General features: G+C 39.3%; 2 protein-coding genes across 6 annotated transcripts in view; both read right to left on the reverse strand.

Annotated features, from left to right (window-relative positions):
* LOC127422243 (neurobeachin-like) overlaps positions 1-8759 on the reverse strand; it is a 382851-nt gene extending 374092 nt beyond the window's left edge. The window contains exon 1 of the mRNA XM_051665603.1: positions 6931-8759. Coding sequence (XP_051521563.1) covers positions 6931-7197 — 267 coding nt within the window. The 5' untranslated portion in view covers positions 7198-8759. The remainder of the gene's footprint in view (positions 1-6930) is intronic.
* A 416-nt stretch (positions 8760-9175) lies between these two features.
* Positions 9176-19531, reverse strand: part of LOC127422052 (stAR-related lipid transfer protein 13-like) — a 127435-nt gene continuing 117079 nt past the window's right edge. For all 5 annotated transcript variants that reach the window (XM_051665391.1, XM_051665392.1, XM_051665394.1 and 2 more), the window contains 11 exons: positions 17657-17720; positions 15496-16874; positions 15044-15214; positions 14555-14714; positions 13822-14020; positions 13355-13568; positions 13009-13129; positions 12651-12887; positions 12283-12500; positions 10755-10931; positions 9176-10531 (listed from right to left, as the gene is read on the reverse strand). In XM_051665391.1, coding sequence (XP_051521351.1) covers positions 10414-10531; positions 10755-10931; positions 12283-12500; positions 12651-12887; positions 13009-13129; positions 13355-13568; positions 13822-14020; positions 14555-14714; positions 15044-15214; positions 15496-16874; positions 17657-17720 — 3058 coding nt within the window. In that variant the 3' untranslated portion in view covers positions 9176-10413. The remainder of the gene's footprint in view (positions 10532-10754; positions 10932-12282; positions 12501-12650; positions 12888-13008; positions 13130-13354; positions 13569-13821; positions 14021-14554; positions 14715-15043; positions 15215-15495; positions 16875-17656; positions 17721-19531) is intronic.

Consider the following 19531-nt stretch of genomic DNA (forward strand, 5'->3'; position numbering starts at 1 on the left):
TTGATCTCTCACAATCAATATACATCAGCACTGCACTTTATTAATCTTATTATCTCACACTGGACTGTCATAAATTATATTCTCTTAACAACACACTGGCAACTGACTATCAACCGACAGCCTGAATGTCAATACAGTACAAAACAACCTACTGTACATTTTATATATACTATACATACTATTTTTTATTGTATAATGTGTATTCTATATTGTGTGTATTGTATAATGTACATTGTATGTTATTATTGGTATATTGTGTTGTGTGTAATTATGTGTATATTAGATTTTAAATTGTGTTGTGTAAATTTGATGTTTATTGTAGATTGGTATATGTCTCATCACTGTCATGACTGCTATGTTGCTCGGAACTGCACCCAAGAATTTCACACACTATTATACTTGTGTATATGGTTGTGTGACAATAAAAGTGATTTGATTTGAATTGAATTGGGCGGTTGGAAGTACGGTATCTGGGCTTCCACTTGGGACATGGGCAGATGCGTCCCCAAATTGATAAGACCGCAGCGATTGTGACTTGCCCAAGATCAAAGACCAAAAAGAAGGTGAGACAGTTCCTGGGGCTGGCTGGCTAATACCGTAGGTTTGAGTCTAACTATTCGACTGTCACCAGCCCGCTGACTGATCTTACTAAAAAGGGAGCACCAGATCCGGTCCAGTGGACGGAGCTCTGCCAACAGGCTTTTACTCAGGTGAAAGCTGTACTTTTTGGCGGACCACTTCTACACTCTCCTGATTTCTCTCTCCCTTTTGTTTTACAGACCGATGCGTCAGACAGGGGGTTGGGAGCTGTGTTTTGCCAGGTGGTTGAGGGGGAGGAGCATCCAGTTGATGTACATCAGCAGGAAGCTCTTGGTGAGAGAGTCAAGGTACAGCACCATTGAGAAGGAATGTCTGGCCATCAAGTGGGCAGTCCTTACCCTTCGGTATTACCTCCTGGGACGAGCTTTCACCCCATGTTCAGACCACGCCCCGCTCCAGTGGCTCCATCGCATGAAGGATACCAACGCGCGGATCACCCGTTGGTATCTGGCTCTTCAGCCATTTAAGTTCAATGTGGTACACAGAACGGGGGCGCAAATGGCTGTCACGGATTTCCTCTCGGGGGGGGGGTGGAGTAGCAGGCAGGCTGGATGGCTCCCAGGCCTGAGTCGGGCGATGGGGGTATGTGGAGGTGGGGGCATTGTCGAGCGCCGATTTGTGAATGGAGAGCGAGACCAGGAGATGAGAGCGGTAAGGGGTCACACCTGGGGGCAATCTGACTAACAGCTGTTCTGTGTTGCAGTGAGAGATGACAGAGAGATAAAGGGGAGCTGAGAGCCACAGAGGAGGAGAGGAGTGACATGTATGTGTGTGCTGTGTGTGTATTACGTTTATGGTGACACTGAAAAGTGACTTGTACAATAAAGACGAGAGAAGGTGGAAATTCGTCTGGCTTCTGCTTCCTCATTTCAAAGAGAGTCAAAGCACCCGTTACAGACACAATTTTGCAAACATTTCAAACTGCCTAATCTTTTTACTTTCTGGACCAACATGTAACAACCACTTATTTTTGCCACTAGATTTGACAGCTTATAGTTATTGGAAAAATAAAGGTGGCAGAGAATTATAGTACACCTCACAATCACTTATTTTGTTATATGCAAATTTCTTAGTTTTGTTAGGAAGACTTGTCCAACATTGTAATCGATGTGCCTCCACCCCAGCCAATCTTACTCATACGTTTTGGTCATGTAAAAAAAAGAAAAAAAAAAAAAAAAGTATGATGGTGGAACGAACTTTCCAGCACCATTCGTGAAGCAGACTCTCTGTTTCTCTTCAAAAAACGGCTAAAAACACAACTTTTCCATGAGCACTTAACTCACCATTCATTTGCATATGCAAATTAGCAAATTAATATCACTTCAGTAAAAACCTAGTTGAAACATGAAGCTTCAGTAGTTCGTATGTTAATGTAATCTTGTGTTGAAGCAGTAAACGTATTTGGCTTGCTGTCTGTATACTGGAGGGCTCGGAGCTCGAGACTCCACTCGAGTCCTGATTACCCCCCCCCCCGGACTTTACTTATTTAGGTAATGAATCTAGAGAATATGTGGAGATGGGGTGGAGGTGGGATGTCAGGCGAGTTGTCATAGGAAGCAGGTAAGCAGCGGCTTTTATACTCCTGCTCGTGGGCAGTGATTTGTCAGATTAAAATTAACATGCTCCTCCCGAACCTCTGTTAATTAACTCCATAAATATGAGAATGTGTCCTGTGTTGAGGGCAGATTGCTGCCATCTGGTGAAAAAAGAAAAATAGTGTGACTTAAAAAATAATGTTATAACAATAATAGCAAGTAGATGGCTGCAGTGTTCTATGCAGCCACCAGCTGTAATTCTACATATACAGTGGTGTGAAAAAGTGTTTGCCCCCTTCCTGATTTCTTATTTTTTTGCATGTTTGTCACACTTAAATGTTTCAGATCATCAAACAAGTTTAAATATTAGTCAAAGATAACACAAGTAAACACAAAATGCAGTTTTTAAATGAAGGTTGTTATTATTAAGGGAAAACAAAATCCAAACCTACATGGCCCTGTGTGAAAAAGTGTTTGCCCCACCTGTTAAAACATAACTTAACTGTGGTTTATCATACCTGAGTTCAATTTCTCTAGCCACACCCAGGCCTGATTACTGCCATACCTGTTCTCAATCAAGAAATCACTTAAATAGGACCTGCCTGACAAAGTGAAGTAGACCAAAAGATCTTCAAAAGCTAGACATCATGCCAAGATCCAAAGAAATTCAGGAACAAATGAGAAAGAAAGTAATTGAGATCTATCAGTCTGGAAAAGGTTATAAAGCCATTTCTAAAGCTTTGGGACTCCAGAGAACCACAGTGAGAGCCATTATCCACAAATGGCGAAAACATGGAACAGTGGTGAACCTTCCCAGGAGTGGCTGGCCGACCAAAATTACCCCAAGAGCGCAGCGACGACTCATCCAAGAGGTCACAAAAGACCCCACAACAACATCCAAAGAACTGCAGGCCTCACTTGCCTCAGTTAAGGTCAGTGTTCATGACTCCACCATAAGAAAGAGACTGGGCAAAAATGGCCTGCATGGCAGAGTTCCAAGACGAAAACCACTGCTGAGCAAAAAGAACATTAATGCTCGTCTCATTTTTGCCAGAAAACATCTTGATGATCCCCAAGTCTTTTGGGAAAATACTCTGTGGACTGACGAGACAAAAGTTGAACTTTTTGGAAGGTGTGTGTCCCATTTCATCTGGCGTAAAAGTAACACCGCATTTCAGAAAAAGAACATCATACCAACAGTAAAATAAGGTGGTGGTAGTGTGATGGTCTGGGGCTGTTTTGCTGCTTCAGGACCTGGAAGACTTGCTGTGATAAATGGAACCATGAATTCTGCAGTCTACCAAAAAATCCTGAAGGAGAATGTCTGGCCATCTGTTCGTGACCTCAAGCTGAAGCGAACTTGGGTTCTGCAGCAGGACAATGATCCAAAACACACCAGCAAGTCCACCTCTGAATGGCTGAAGAAAAACAAAATGAAGACTTTGGAGTGGCCTAGTCAAAGTCCTGACCTGAATCCTATTGAGATGCTGTGGCATGACCTTAAAAAGGCAGTTCATGCTCGAAAACCCTCCAATGTGGCTGAATTACAACAATTCTGCAAAGATGAGTGGGCCAAAATTCCTCCACAGCGCTGTAAAAGACTCATTGCAAGTTATCGCAAACGCTTGATTGCAGTTGTTGCTGCTAAGGGTGGCCCAACCAGTTATTAGGTTTAGGGGGCAATCACTTTTTCACACAGGGCCATGTAGGTTTGGATTTTGTTTTCCCTTAATAATAACAACCTTCATTTAAAAACTGCATTTTTTGTTTACTTGTGTTATCTTTGACTAATATTTAAACTTGTTTGATGATCTGAAACATTTAAGTGTGACAAACATGCAAAAAAATAAGAAATCAGGAAGGGGGCAAACACTTTTTCACACCACTGTATATTGTATATCTTAAATTAAAATAAAATAGAATAAAGAAATCTGTTCAGAAAAATCAACCCCTGGAACACAAATGTGCCTATAGTTGTAGACACACCCAGTTACTTGTGAGAAACTTTGGCATTCTTCTCTGTACTAAGAGGATATTTATTTATATATTTATTAATTGATCTCAAAAGAACTTATCTCAAATGTCCCCACTTTTTGACAGTCACATCATGACTTATGAAATGTGCTCAGCCACTCAGATCAAGGAAGGTGCAATCTGCCCCAGCACATCTGCATAAATATGCTGTTCTCCACACTTCACAATTCCTCAAGAGACAAATGGGTTGTGTCGAGAGTATCACAAGTCTCTCAGAGTCACAGAACACTACAGCAATGCATTTGCAACACGTCTGCCCAGCCTAATGTTGCTGCTTCCCGCTGTGACAGAATGGGTCAGAATGGGTGGTAATTAATCTCTGGAGCAAGAACAATGAGACTGCAAATACTGCTCTTGCAGTCAGGGTCAGATCTTTACTGGTGAAGTTCTAGGGCAGTTTGGGCTAGCTGGGCAAACACCCTGGAGAGCAGATACTGTACTCTTTAGAAGACACATTAAAAATGATTAATTGGGGGCCTGGGTAGCCAGCGAGTAAAGACGCTGACTACCACCCATGGAGTCGCAAGTTTGAATCCAGGGCTTGCTGAGTGACTCCAGCCAGGTCTCCTAAGCAACCAAATTGGCCCGGTTGCTAGGGAGGGTAGAGTCACATGTGGTAACCTCCTCGTGGTCACTAAAATGCGGTTTTCGCTCTCGGTGGGGCGCGTGGTGTGTTGTGCGTGGACGCCGCGGAGAATATAGCGTGAAGCCTCCACACGCACTATGTCTCCGCGGTAATGCGCTCAACAAGCCACGTGATAAGATGCGAGGATTGACGGTTTCAGACGCGGAGGCAACTGGGATTCGTCCTCCACCACCCGGATTGAGGCGAGTCACTACGCCACCACAAGGACTTAGAGCGCATTGGGAACTGGGCATTCCAAATTGGAGAGAAAAGGGGAGAAGGAGATTTTTTTTTTTTTTTTTTTTTTTTGTAAAATAGGGACTTGAGTTGAATAAATCAAGGGCTATGATGAAACATGACAAAGCCGACCAAAGGATTTAGTTAGGACATGAGAAAGTATTTTAACATCAAAAAAATTACATCAAACTAACAACACAAAAAGGTACAAAATACTCTCTATTAAAACAGACAACTGAGGCAGATGTTTGTGAAAATGTACTGTACATCATGGCTAAAGTGGCACAACCCTTGGCAAACAGTGGCTATACAGGAGGGGCAGTAATTACTTTTTCCACTGTCAAATTAAAAATACACCCTGCATGGTGTGCGGTAAATGGCAGCACCTGTGAGCTCATGAACAGAACCTGTTGTCTACAAGTTGCCAGCATTGTCTCCTTGATTCACAACCAGTTCAAACCCCCTAGTCTTCAAAGAAAATTTGTATTAAGGCACACTCAGCAAATACATCATTAACTTAGGGATACTTCACTCAAAAATGAAAACTCACCCTAATCCTCAGGTTGTAGTAAACCTATATAACTTTTTCCTCCTTTGAACACAAAATGAGATGTTAAGGCAGAATGTTAGCCTCAGTCACCATTCACTTTCATTGCATATCTTTCCATACAATGAAGGTGAATGGCAACTAAGGTCATCAGTCTGTAAAATTCTGCCTATCATCTCCTTTTGTGTTCCACAGAAGAAAGTCACACAGGTTTGGAACAACATGAGGGTGAGCAAATGATGACATAATTGTCTTTTTTTTTTTTTTTGTGAACTATCCCTTGACATCAACAAAACAGCAAGCCACACTATACGCCTGGCCTGTTGATTTACTATCTTTTACACGGTCAGAGAAAAACACAATCTATTCACAAGGTTCTCGATGTTGGACACACTTACGGATGCTGTAGTTTGTTAAATGATGTCACAATACACAAAACACAATAAAACCTACATGACAAAGACAAACTTTCATAAACCTTATAAAACATTTGAATTTCACACTACTGCTTACAAAGAATAACTTTGTCTCTCATTCAGAGAACAAATCCATCCCATACAGCCCAAAAATCAAATTCCAGTAATTTGCTGAGTGACCTTAATTTTAAATTCCACCAGATTACTTAAGTGCTGAACCTCCATAGGCCTACATAGCATATATCCATTCTATAATAATGTTGACCTTTGGAATTGGATAGGAAACGTTTTCTAAGGTATTAAGACCTGCTATTCAATTTTACTTTTCAAATCTTTTAATCATTTTTTAAATGTAATCATTTTAATATATATATATATATATATATATATATATATATATATATATATATATATATATATATATATATATATATATATATATTTACTTTATATAATTTTATAATTGTTTTAATTATATTTATTTGCAATATATTATGGATGACATGTCTATATTTTTATGATACCCTCATTTTTAAATTATTCCTGTATTTCTCTACTGCAATGCTCACTGTTTCTTGTTTAAAATGTGCAAATAATAACAGTAATAAATATATAGTATTGTAACACAAATGCTGCTTGTAACCTAAACAGGTGGCCTGCTGTAGTTTACTGTTAGAATGGTACTTTGCAATCTGTCACTGAGTGTACTGTAGCCTAAATTATGCATCCAGAATTACTGTTACATAAAGTCATAATATCATTCATTCATTCATTCATTCATTCATTCATTAAAAGCATCATGCAATAATATGTGATCCAACAATTTAAAACAAAATTGACTGCATTCAAACGTTCAAACTCGCCTGTGGTGCCCCAAAAATGCAGTCTAAGTAGGCAGCACACTAGGTTTAGAGACACAACCAAAGTCACACTTACCAGATTCAACACTGTTTCCACGATATCTCTATTGCTGACCTCTCCGACTTGAATGAGACCAGTGAGGACTGCGAATTTCATCTTGATATTCCGAATCGGAACCGACGGATTTATCACCACCGAGCCGGAGCAAGACATCATCATCATGTCACCTGTACCGGAGCCCGCGTGCGCGTCGGCGGCGGAGGCAGCGGAGGCTCCATTCTGCCTGTGACCGGGGGGATGTGCTCTGTCGGCCGGCGTGGCCACCGGCTGAATGCTCGCCATATTCAGCGGGTACAGGAGTTTGTCAGCCGCGGTGTCCCTGATTTAAATACAGCGCCGTGTCATCATGGACAGCAGGTGTTTCAATCAAATCAAGTTAAAGGAAATATCTAGAGCCACTTGAATGGGGAAAAAACCTCCGATACTGTGTTAAAATCCACCGGCTTTGCAGTATGATGAGTCCGAATGCATGTGGCAAGTTCACAGTATACTATGGTCTGAAGATACTCCGCACACTGTACCGGGCTTCTGACTGCCTCTCTGATTTGTGTTTAGTGATGTAGTATGTGGGTTTGCATTACCCAGCTGAGTGTACCGATCAAGTGTTTTGCATGCCGCGAAAACGCCCTCTATGTTCAGTAGAGTAGAGGCTGCAGACTGCACACTGCACACCCACTCTCTGCACCTACATGGATAGCAGAGAAGGTAAGAAGGATATATGGACCAAGTGTAACCTAGGAGGAATCATTGTATCTCTTTCTAGATTATGGCAAAGCAGTCCATGACTACTTCCCATTCTCTCCCTTTAGACGACTTTTTTCTTCTTGTGTGGAACAAAAAAGGTGAATTTTTGAAAAATACCCTGGCCACTCTTTTCCATATAATGAAAGTGAATTAGGACAGAGACTGTCAAGCTCCATAATGACAAAAAAAAGTTGTCTATATTGCAAGTTATCAGAAGCCAGACTTAAAGGGATAGTTCACTTTATTATTATTATTTTGCATCATAAACTCACCCTCATGCCGTCCCAGATATGTATGACTTTCTTTCTTTTTTAGAACAATATCTCATCTCTGTAGGTCCTTTCAATGCATGTGAATGTTAGGCAGACATTTGAAGCTCCATAAATCATATAAAGGCAGCATAAAAGTAATCCAAACGACTCCACTGGTATGATATACTATGTCTTCTGAAGCCATGCAATCACTTTGGGTGAGAAGATCAATATTTCAACCCAGAATCCAGAATGTGAAAGAAAGTGAACGTGGAGATTTATGGTAAAAAAAATAAAATTAAAAAAAAGGACATAAATATTGATCTGTTCATTACCCAACCCTATAATATACTGTAGCTTCTGAAGATACAGATTTAGAGTCATATGGATTAATTTTATGCTACCTTTGTCATTTTTTGAGCTTCAAAGGTCATTCATTTCCATTGTAAGGACCTACAGAGCTGAGATATTCTTTTAAAAATCTTCACTTGTGTTCTGTAGAAGAAAGCAAGCCTGGTATGACATGAGGGTGAGTAAGTGATGAGCGAGTTTTGATTTTTGGGTGAAGCATCCCTTTAAATTTCGTTCTGTTCCTCTCATAATCTTGGAGTCTTGAAATATAGTGCACAAGTTTACTTTTATGATCCTTTTCTAGTGCTGTTTTTGTTATTTTGCAACATGACAGTCCCAGTCCTCCCACTTTTTGTGTTCCACAGAAGAAATTCATACGTGTTGAAACAACATGACTAAAATAATGACATAATTTTCGTTTTTGTGTGAACTATTCCTTTAATTACAGCACAAAGGTGCATGAAATTAAGATGCATGCAAAATGATTATTAATGCAATCATCAATACATACAGTATATATATATATATATATATATATATATATATATATATATATATATATATATATGCTAAAGTAAAAAAAAATTGCTGTCCTTATTACATTATTTTTATACTTTCACATACTCTGATTTACTGTTTTGACTCACTGTGGCTAGAAGACATTATTCTTTCAGTCTGATACAATGTAAACTACACTGTGTGCATTTGAAGAAAGAAGCCATTGGATGGATGTCGTTTGGCTGCCTGCTAAAGACCTGGATAGAGTGTCTACTGTCTGTTTGTATGTGTATGTGATAGTGTATATGTGTACATCACTAATGTTCTCAGATGTTTATAAGCCATTGTAAATTTTCAAACTTCATTGGGTGTGATCAATGCATTCCATTATTATTATTATATTATTTATTTAAAAGTCAAATGTAATCCTTTTTTATTTGTGTCATTCTCCAATATTAACATAAAAAAAATGCATGCTTAAGCATTTAGATATCCAAACACTGCAGACTTTTTGTATACACTAGCAAATACTGATTATAACATGCAAATATTTATTGAAACTGAGAATAGAACACATGAAGATGCATTTTCAATGATTTACCATTTATAAATACTGGCATCTAGTGGATAAGAGAGGCCTCTCACCTTTTAGCAGTAAAACCCTGGGATGACTTGGCCTAAATGCTTTTGCAAACACAAATGAAGCTACACACTTCTATTGACTGATGAAATCTTCCCATTGTGCAAAAAAAATAAAAATGTTTTCAATTCAGTGTCATTGAAGTATTTGTTATGATTACGATTACAGTATTATTGTGATAACTGATTTTTACTACTGTATATCAGTAAGTAGACAACTAATAAAAGGACACTGACAATTAATGAGCAAAAAACAGTAATCAAACGAATATGAATTCAATTATACGTTGTTTAATTAAAAATCATTGTCTCTTTCTGTCATTAATGTAATCCAGTACTACAAAAGCAGGTCTGAGAAAATCAAACCCAGGTCATATTGTCCATCCTTATGACAAGCAAGTACAAATTCCATAATATTACACCCATTCTTGGACAAACATTAAAATAGCAACACAAAGAAAGCAAAGTAAACCCAGCTTACAATTGAGTAACATTTTGGACCATATGAATTACATTGATATCTGTGCAAAATGAGATATCAATACATATATGCAAAATGTTCGTACTATATGAGCATTTAAATAGATAGATAGATAGATAGATAGATATAGTCTATACACAAATTGTATGTACTGTTTGTATGTACACACATGCAGTACACATACAAATGCAAACAAACACATACATGGACATGTGGTGCATGCATGTGCAAATATAGCTTTATTTATTTTAATTTAATAAAATACATGCTTCCCAGAAGCACTAAAGAGCTTAGGCATCCTATACATTGTATAAGATTGTATACACTTTAAAAAAGAATAAAATAATTAATTATAATACAAATAATAATATTAAAAATGGACAAGCTAAAGGGACATTGTTAAGTTGATGACATTCCGTTTGGGTGTATAATACCCAGGCCTGACTCACTGTCCAAAAGTCAAAGGGCTGCAAGTGTTCCTCGTAAGGTTTTTAGAGTCACAGAACTTCCTCAAGCACTGCACAACAGCGAGGCTCAGATTTTTGTTTCGGGACCCTCTGTATGGATTGTTTGGAAGGAATTGCGTATTCGGGCAGCTTCGGCGGCGCAAAGGTGTCCGTATGCTTTGTTATACCATTCCGGAGTTCTCCCTCTGAAAAAAACAAAAGCGGAAACCATGATCACACTGATATAACAGATTAATAGCTGTATGGCTGGTAAAACCCCTTACAAAACAGCACTATGTTAATGACACAGTAGATAATGTTAACTTCTAGGAACAAAGCAGCAACAGTCAAAGAATTCAGTACTATTTGTTTGGATGTGTGTGTGTGTGTGTGTGTGTGTGTGAGGCTTAGTCAGCTATATATACTCACTTCAGATCCACTCTGCAGATGTGGGTAAGTCTGGACTTTCCAGAGCCACAAGGCTCCAGTAAGTAATTTGATTCCATCACTATTGCTCTGATGCCCCCTACAGGTGGACAGTCCTCATGCTCGATGGACACAGACACCAGAGAACATGTCCCCCGTGGCAGATCTGTCCTCCACGACCTGTAAAAAATATGATTGTTCCTTTATACAGAAGCGCTGTAGAAAACAAAATAATCAATAAATCTGTCCATTCTTTCTTCAATCCATCCATATTGCTAATTAATCTGTTATCTCAGGGTTTCCACACTTTTTGACCAATGATTTTCCATGACCTTTCCTTTCACTCATGATTACTGTAAAGGAATTTAAAATTAAAAAAAAAAAAAAATCATTTTAAAGAGATTGCTGGCAAAAGTAACTTGCCCTACACAGTAAGCCAAAACACAGAAACTAAACATTTTGTCAAAACTGAGTTAAGATCAAAATTGGATCTCTTAGACCAGTGTATATTTCTGCGATGCGATTAAAGCCTGGTGTCGCGAGCCATGATAGAAACCACTCGCTTTAATGATCTGCTCTGCTCCAACTTACTGTATCTGGAGCGCGCGAGTGTCAACTGGGCTTCCCTCAATAATGCGGCACAGACCACAAAACTGATGAGACCCATTTAAATTCTAGTTTGAATTTTCTAGTTTAAAGCGCTATGGAGGAAGCCAAACCTCTCAAACAGCTAGACAGCCCTGACATACTAAACAGCACTGAGGAGGAAAAAATCAACAGTGTGTTATGTGCCAAAATAATGTTTTTTTTTTTTTTTTTTTTTTTTTTTAAATTACACATCATCATTCTTCGAAATTTATCGAAATGTATCACGATTTTACAATAGTAAAATCTATTTTTTATTTTACTATTTTTTATATTTGTCAAAACTGTTATTTTGACAAAAACATTAGTTTCATATTAAATAAAGACTTCTAGACAAATAATGGACAAAGGTTTCCTCCTGTGTAATATGTTCTGTTTGAATGATGTTTGATATTAGGAAACAAACAGGATAATAAATATAATAGGCTCACATAAATAAAAAGGCTCATCAACTTTTAAAAGGGGGGAGAGAAAACATCCTGTATCTTGTTATTGACATCAACAACAAAAATAATGTCACTTAAAACATTTCATTTTCACGCTGGCTTGTGAGCATGATTTACTCTACACAAGCACTAATCTACACTACACGCAATATCTAGCCGATGAAATGTGCATTTTAATATTTACTTTGAAAGATTTTACTCATTTTAATGACTTTTTCAGGCCTAAAAATCACAACTTTAAAATTCCCTGATTTTATCAAGTTTGTCATTATTGTGGGAACCCTGTTATCAACTCCTTTATCCAACCAGTTATCTAAAATTTGTTTTCTGATAAGTAGTTGCTCATCCAATGAACTTGGAATTTTAACTGCTCATTTTTTTATCATTTAAAAAAACAAATGTAGAGAGAATCATTTCAGTACCCATGTGAACAGACTCACCTGAGCACCACAAAGTCTCGGCTGGGGTGCGGGGGCATCCAGTTGAGGGCATATTGGAACACTTCCGTATGTCTGTCCAGGACCTCACACACTTTCCAGTTCATAAGATCCACATCCCACAGGTGGCGCTCCCGCAACACACGATTCAGAACCACCGATGGAGGGGCCTCTACCTCCACCGATACCCGCCAACGCCGCAGCGGGTTTCCATCACCCACCTGAGGGAAAAGACAGTCAAGACTGTGATGTTCATTCATGTGTTTTAATGCATCATTGATGCATCTGTTGAGTTGCATTCAAAATTCACTAGGTGGTATGAATGGGCATGATGCTTCTGACTGCTTATTTCATGGGTTGTCCATTCTCACCTTCTTATATGACAGCTCAGTATTGCCCGTGCTCTGGCAGGACACCCAGCCTTTGGCCTTTTCCCGGGCATCTTTGAGGAGACCCTGTAGTCTGGCCTCCATGAATGCGGACCAGGAGCCTTTATCCTCCCCCTCTTCCTCTTGATGCTGTTGCTTGCAGAGTTCCTCAATTGTGGGAGCCTGAAGCTCCGCCTCCACATAGGAGTTCCGTGACTGAGTCACCATTTCATGTGGAATCTGAGGGAAAATAAAACAATTTGTAAGTTGTGTATTGTGCAGCGTTAAAAATTAGTTGATGATGAAAACTATGATAGCTCTAATTTAGGTAGATAAAGTAGGTCAAGTGTGTGTATCTCACTTCAAACAGGCGGTTGCACTCTGTGATCATGTGTGCCAGGCCCTGAGTGGCAGCCAGGTTTTCATTCAGGTCCTTTTGGTCTGGCCTTCCTGTGGCATACTTTTTCTGCATCTGCATAGCTCTGGACACAGATTAGACAATGCTTTGATTTTGACAGGAAATTTTATTAGGAAATTATACCATTTATTTGTAAAGTTGTGTGTTGGTTTTAATATGAACTGACATCGCATCACCAAATAAATGTTTTTCTACAAAACTAGGTTAAATTGTTATTAATTGTTAGACTTATGATAGATAGACAGACAGACAGACAGACAGACAGAAAAACATATTTTCTATTTTATACCTTGGTGCAAGATTGTCCTTCTTCAGGATGTTGAGATGAAAGAGTGAGGGTGCCAGACACACTGCAATGTTCATGGGTGTCATCTGATTTTCCTGTACAGAGGAAGTGACATCACTGAGGAAGCAAAGTAGGGTTTGAAGGACCTCCCTGTTCTCATCTGACATCAGCATGATTGCCACCTGCACTGCCTGCAAGCGCTGCTCTTTGGGCACATCTAAAGAGAAAATAAGGAGCAAGTGATTAGAGAAAGTCTGTTTTTCTCTTCCTGAATGCATGAGATGGATGTAGGGGAAGAATTTGATATGAGGTATTTGTTATTAAATCAATAAGACAATAATAAAATGTTTGGTAGGATAAAATCTCTCAGTTATTTTATCTGAAATTTCTTTTACCTTATTTGTAAGAAGGAATTTTTGTGGCAATGACCAAACTTGAGTCCAATTTATATAATTAAAGAGGTTTCTTACATTGATAAATATGGAGGAAGGTTTCTCCCAGTTTGCTGGTCAGAAGTGGCTCAGGTAGATCCCTGAAGAACTGTTTGACCATGTCGGCCACATCATAAGCAGACTGGTCCTCATAGTTGACATCATCTGGAGAACTTTCATTCATCTGTCGGAGAGCTTGAATACGAGACTTCACCCCAGACTTGCGAAAAAGTCCCACCTAGGTATCAGGAGACAATTGAAATTGAAAGAACTTAAAGTGGACCTTGAGAAGAAAAGGCAAATATAATTTATAACATTCCCAGAATTTTATTTTTTTATTTTTTACCATTTCCATAGATTTTTTTTTATAAAGGTTGCATTGCCAAAGAACATTTTCTTGCAGATTAATTATTTTAAAACATTTTATATTCTTTTTTTTTTTAGATTGAATAATAACTTTAAAAAAATCCCTGATATTTACAGATTTTCCAAGACTCTGAATGTAATGTGTGTACAGAGATGTAGATCTGAGTAACTAAATATTTAAGAAAGAGAATTGTGTATTGTTTAGAAACATATTTATATTAAAAAAGACTGTAACATTAATCAGAAATCATGATTAAAAATCAGTCTATACAATAACATTTGACTTTTAACATAACAGATTATGGTACTCTTTTCAGATTTCCATTTAATTTTTAATTTAATTTAATTTATTTTCATTTATTTTTTGACACAAAAAGCTATAGTGGATTGTTTAAGGTTGACGTACCTGGTCAAGGCATTGGCTCCTGAGGTATCGCAGAGCCTGCTGTACACCAAGAGGTAGTGGCTGACCGAAGCGCTGTACATTCACAATCAGTGGAACACCAAACACATTCTTATCCATATAGTCTGGAACCTTCATCCTCTTCATAAACTTCGGCACAGACCTGACAGTTACAAAACACCAAATTTCAGAACCAAACTTAGCATGTATACACCATGACCTTCCATTTCCCTCTGGCATGTTTAATTATCCAGTAAAAAAATAAATAAAAATTTTGCAGTGAAATTTTCAAACTTCTTATTTCAACTGTTTTCACAGTTCTCTTACTGTCAGGCTGCATTAACAATAGTGACCAGTAGAGGGAGAATCCTGTAGCAAACTCATGGGCCAATTAGCAACACAATCACTTGGTGAAAAAACCCATAACCTACTTTATAACAATCTCATAGGATGAAGATGATTTTTGACATGGTTTTTCCATTGGCTCCTTACCAGGTCCACCCGTGTTTGTTGGACATGGAGTACTTCTCCATAATGGCAGTGAGACGGAGCAAGGAAAATTTCTGTAGCAAGCTAAGCTGGGCTGCAGATTGGCTGGTGATCTGGAGAGAGGCAACCGAATGACTGAGGCGGTTGGAAATCTGGAAGCTGGGCCATCGCAAGCTGAACACAGAGCAGGTAACCATATTAGGAATTCAAACCTGAGAAAGAATGAATGGCTGAATCTGACCACAACCGCCTAAACTAATATTCTGACAGTGAAAAAAATACTACATAATGGTTAACTGTGTAATTTTTTTAAAGGTAAGGTACTCAAGAGGTTTTGGTGTATATATACAATGGGGTTTAACCAGAGTACCAATGTTGTTTGTACAGTAAGTACAATGCTGTAAGACAGAATGTGTCAATGCAATATCAAACAGCTTTACAACTCAGAATCTTACCGGTTTGGTCTAGTGAGTGAAGCCCCTACGCCCGAATCTCTCCTCTCCCTCATGCCTGTAGATTCCGTTTCATTAAGCGAGACCCCATCCCTGTCTCCATCACTGGGCGTAGCCTGACCCTCCAGCACAGAGTGTCTTTCAAAGTCCAGCATTATCTGGCTGGAAGACTGCAAGCCCCCTGTGCGATCTCTATTCAGATACACTTGGTCTTGCCCTGAACTTTCACTAGTGGGCAGTACATTCTTGGACCAATGGTCCACGATCTGCTGAAGCCCATTTACATGCTGTAAAATATCATCCAGATGTGGGAATAGATCTTCCTTTTCCAAGTCTATAAGGTCACCAGTGCTGGCATAGAGGTGCGACCCAGGTACATTGTCGTAAATGCTGATCCGACTGCCTCGGGAGCAGCACTGGGTGATGGGACGAGGTTCTTTGATGCAGGGTGAACATTGGAAGTCTGAGTCTGTGCTTGCCGAGTGCCAATTGATGGAGATTGCCGTTGAGGGAGAAAGACTCTCTATAGAAAGAGCTTTAGGAAAGGTTCCAGGCTTGTGGTCTTTAGGAATATGTACAACTAGGTCTTCATAGGAGCGAAACTCGTTGCGACGGTTCTGCTCAGCTACTCGCTTACCCTGGATGACGCTGGAGAACACGTCCAGGTCTTCCAGGTACATCCCACTGCGCTTGTGATCGGCCCGGTGGACATTGCGTTCCTTGAGGTTTGGAGTACTGACAGCACTCCCACTTGACTGGCTGCTACTTCCTTCACTACTTGACTGAGAGGGAAACCCCATCCCAGAGGGCGGCTCTACCAGACTCCCATCCCCATTGATGATCTCCACACAGCGGAGAGTTTTCACTGCCTCTGGTTCCTGTTGCAGAACCGGGGCACTTATAACAAGATTCCGGTGTCCTCCACCCCCCATGGCTCCCCGTAACTGCAAAGCCTCCATACGGCCTAAGAACTCCTTAGCTCGCGTCCGGCCTCGCTTGCTGTGCTTTTCGGGCAGCGAGCCATAGCTCGAAAGATCTGGAGAGAGGTGGGCCACTCCCAGTGATGTGTGGTCGGGCATGGCTACTGAGTCCAAGCGGGTACGGTGGGAGCTGTCTGAGTCTTCCGCGCTGTGTGCACATATGCCGCCACTGCCTCTACTGCTCTCACTGTGAATTGAAGAGACTTCCGGTTCGCTCAAGTCGGTCAGAACGCTCTCGCTGCTGGTTGTTGTCCGCAACACAGACTGCTCATCTAGGTTTCTACTCTCCACACCCCTCAGGAGGCAGTCGATGTCTTCGAGCCTGGACCAACGGCGACTGCTCCATTCAAAAGTCCATTTGTCACTGATGGCAAAGAGATCATCTTCATCTGAGTCTTCACTCTGCAGGTTAAGAATGGAATACATAAAAAATATGTTTTCTTTTATTGTCATACCTTTACCATTTAAAGTAATGTTCCGGGTTCAATACAAGTTAAGGTTAATCAACAACATTTGTGGCATAATGTTGATATTTTTATTGACTCACCCCTACTTATTAAAAAGAAAAATGCATTTACGGTAAGGCACTTACAATAGAAGTGCATGAGACCAGTCCATAAATGCTAAAATAATGTGATAATCAACATTGTGCCACAAATGCTGTTGATTGAGCTCAGCTTGTATTGAACAAGCAAAATTCCTTTAACATGAAAATGAAAAAAGATCCAAAGTTGAATAATATCCTTTTTTCCTTTTTCGAAAATCCAGAATCCCCAGAGGTAACAGTTTAGGTCCACTCAAATTAGATCCACATTTCATGTATTCAAAGGGCACTTTGCTTCCTCTGTTAAATGATTACATAACCAGTGTGATATAACACACAATACCAGTTTCTACCCAATATCCTTAGGTGGTACAATAAGAGATACTTTAGGAGAAAAACGGTTATATAAACTCACACAAAAAACAATGGGAATTCAAGATTATTAGGATAAAAATAGGTAGAACATGTGGCATTTGGCCCAAGCTGATACACTGTATATCTTCTTTAGAGGCATAATGACCTTTCTAATTCTAAACCTGTAAGGTTATTTAGAAGCAGCAAAACCACTATAACATGAAACCACACTTAGAACAGTGAACATATACAAACATCCCAAACAATTTAGAAATTATCCACTTACTTTTTTCTTGGGAAGGTTAACGTCAAGTTTCATAGAAGCACACTTGTTTAACGTATTCAATCGCCTGAATGGGAAAGAACAAGGTGACACAAATTAAGAAAGTCATTCCACCCTGCCGTCTGGCTTCATTTGGCAAGGCATGGATTCTGGTAATGTGGACATGATATCAGCCCAGCCTTCTGGGGCAGTCTCTAATATAATCAAGTTATAATATCTATGTCCCTGCTATCAGAGCTCTGGTTAGCAGCAAACCTAATTAAGCACAATAATTGGCCAATGTCCTGCTCTCACTCATGGTCGCTTGCTTTTAATTGGTAAAAGCTTGCAGGCTGCAGTTGTCATGGTTCTCAATGGCTCTCAAGACCAACTAATGTGGTGTTGATTCCAGCTACCCAGGTCTAAAAGGACTTTTTCTAAAAGGAGTTTTTTCTTGTTTTGTTTTTTTTATTTTTTATTTTTTTACCACACAAAAAATGAGGTTGCTTTTCTTTGATGCCATTCCCAAAACCTCCTGAACAGAAAATACTTTCTTTTCCACTCTTTTACGTGGTCTGTCAAATATAAAACATTGGTATAAAAGTAAAGCAGTTCTGAACTTTCTGAGCTTTGGAAGAAAAATGGGTTCAAGCCTTTTTGAATCACAGCCCTGCTGCAAAAAACAACTTAAACAAGTCTAAGATGCTTTGCTGGTCTATGCAGGTTTAAGTAGGTTTAGCTGGTCTCCCAGCCTGGCCAAGCTGGTCTTCAGCTGGTTTAGTTGGTCTGCCAGCTAGTCTCCCAGCTTGAACAGGTGACAAGTACCCAAAACCCCTTTAAAAACAGCAAACCTGCCAGCCTTACCATCTGGGAGACCAGCTTGGACCAGCTTTTTTTTCCAGAAGGGAAGCTATGTAAGAGTTAGTTTTGATTACAACTTTTCACAACAACTTTGATGCAACAATAGGATAAATAACAGTAAAAGAAACTAGATTTGTATGTTGTTGTTTTTTTTTTTTGTGTGTGTGTGAGTGTGTGAGTGATGTTTGCCATTGCAAAATTTGACAAAGCTAGTGTGTTATGGATGGTTGTCAGGGCATTGCTATTTGGTTGCTAAGGTGTTCTGAGTGGTTGCTAGGTGGTTGCTTACTGGCCCAAGTCAAAGCTCCAATCCCTAAGTCTCTGTGATACTTCAGAAAAGGCTTGTTTCCCACATTAAGTCTATGTGATTCCTCAACAAGCTGCATGATTTACAGGTCATTCATGTGCAGAACAAGCTACTTATCAAAGTTTATAACTTTGGGTTAGGGGTCTGTTCAAATCATTAACCCTAAGTATGAGCAATAGTAATAGTAGTAATAGGACCTCTCTTCCTGATTCTGGAAGCTGGTGGGAAAGATTTATTGAAAGCCGCTAAAAACAGTAAAGGGAATGGAACAAATAATGTGGAAAAGATGACAAAACATTGCGTGCTTCAAGCATGCCTGGAAACCAAGTCGCTGTTTGTGATGTAATAATCATGAGTTTTTATGACTTGTTATATATTTCAATGGTCTGTCTTTGTGCTGTGAAAGCGAAGCCTTCAGATATAAAACATGAATCACAGAGCATAACCGAGATGTAATATAGCGAACAGAAAGACGTTGACTGCAGTGAAATCCAAAAATCACAAGCAATTCGCTCACGAAAACAAGGTAATAAAGCAGGATGACTATAAATAGTTTTAGTAAGATAAGGCATTATTTAATTATATTTATAATATAATTATTGTGTTAATTATAGTGTTGTCATTTGCAACATTTGGCATAAAAATATCTGCCTGAAATAAGCTAGGCTTCAGTAATTACTTCCATAGATTTTATCAAATCAAATGCTTGACTTGTGAACTGATAATTTGGC

The sequence above is a fragment of the Myxocyprinus asiaticus genome, chromosome 31 (assembly GCF_019703515.2).
Source record: "Myxocyprinus asiaticus isolate MX2 ecotype Aquarium Trade chromosome 31, UBuf_Myxa_2, whole genome shotgun sequence".
Classification (NCBI taxonomy): Eukaryota; Metazoa; Chordata; class Actinopteri; order Cypriniformes; family Catostomidae; genus Myxocyprinus; species Myxocyprinus asiaticus.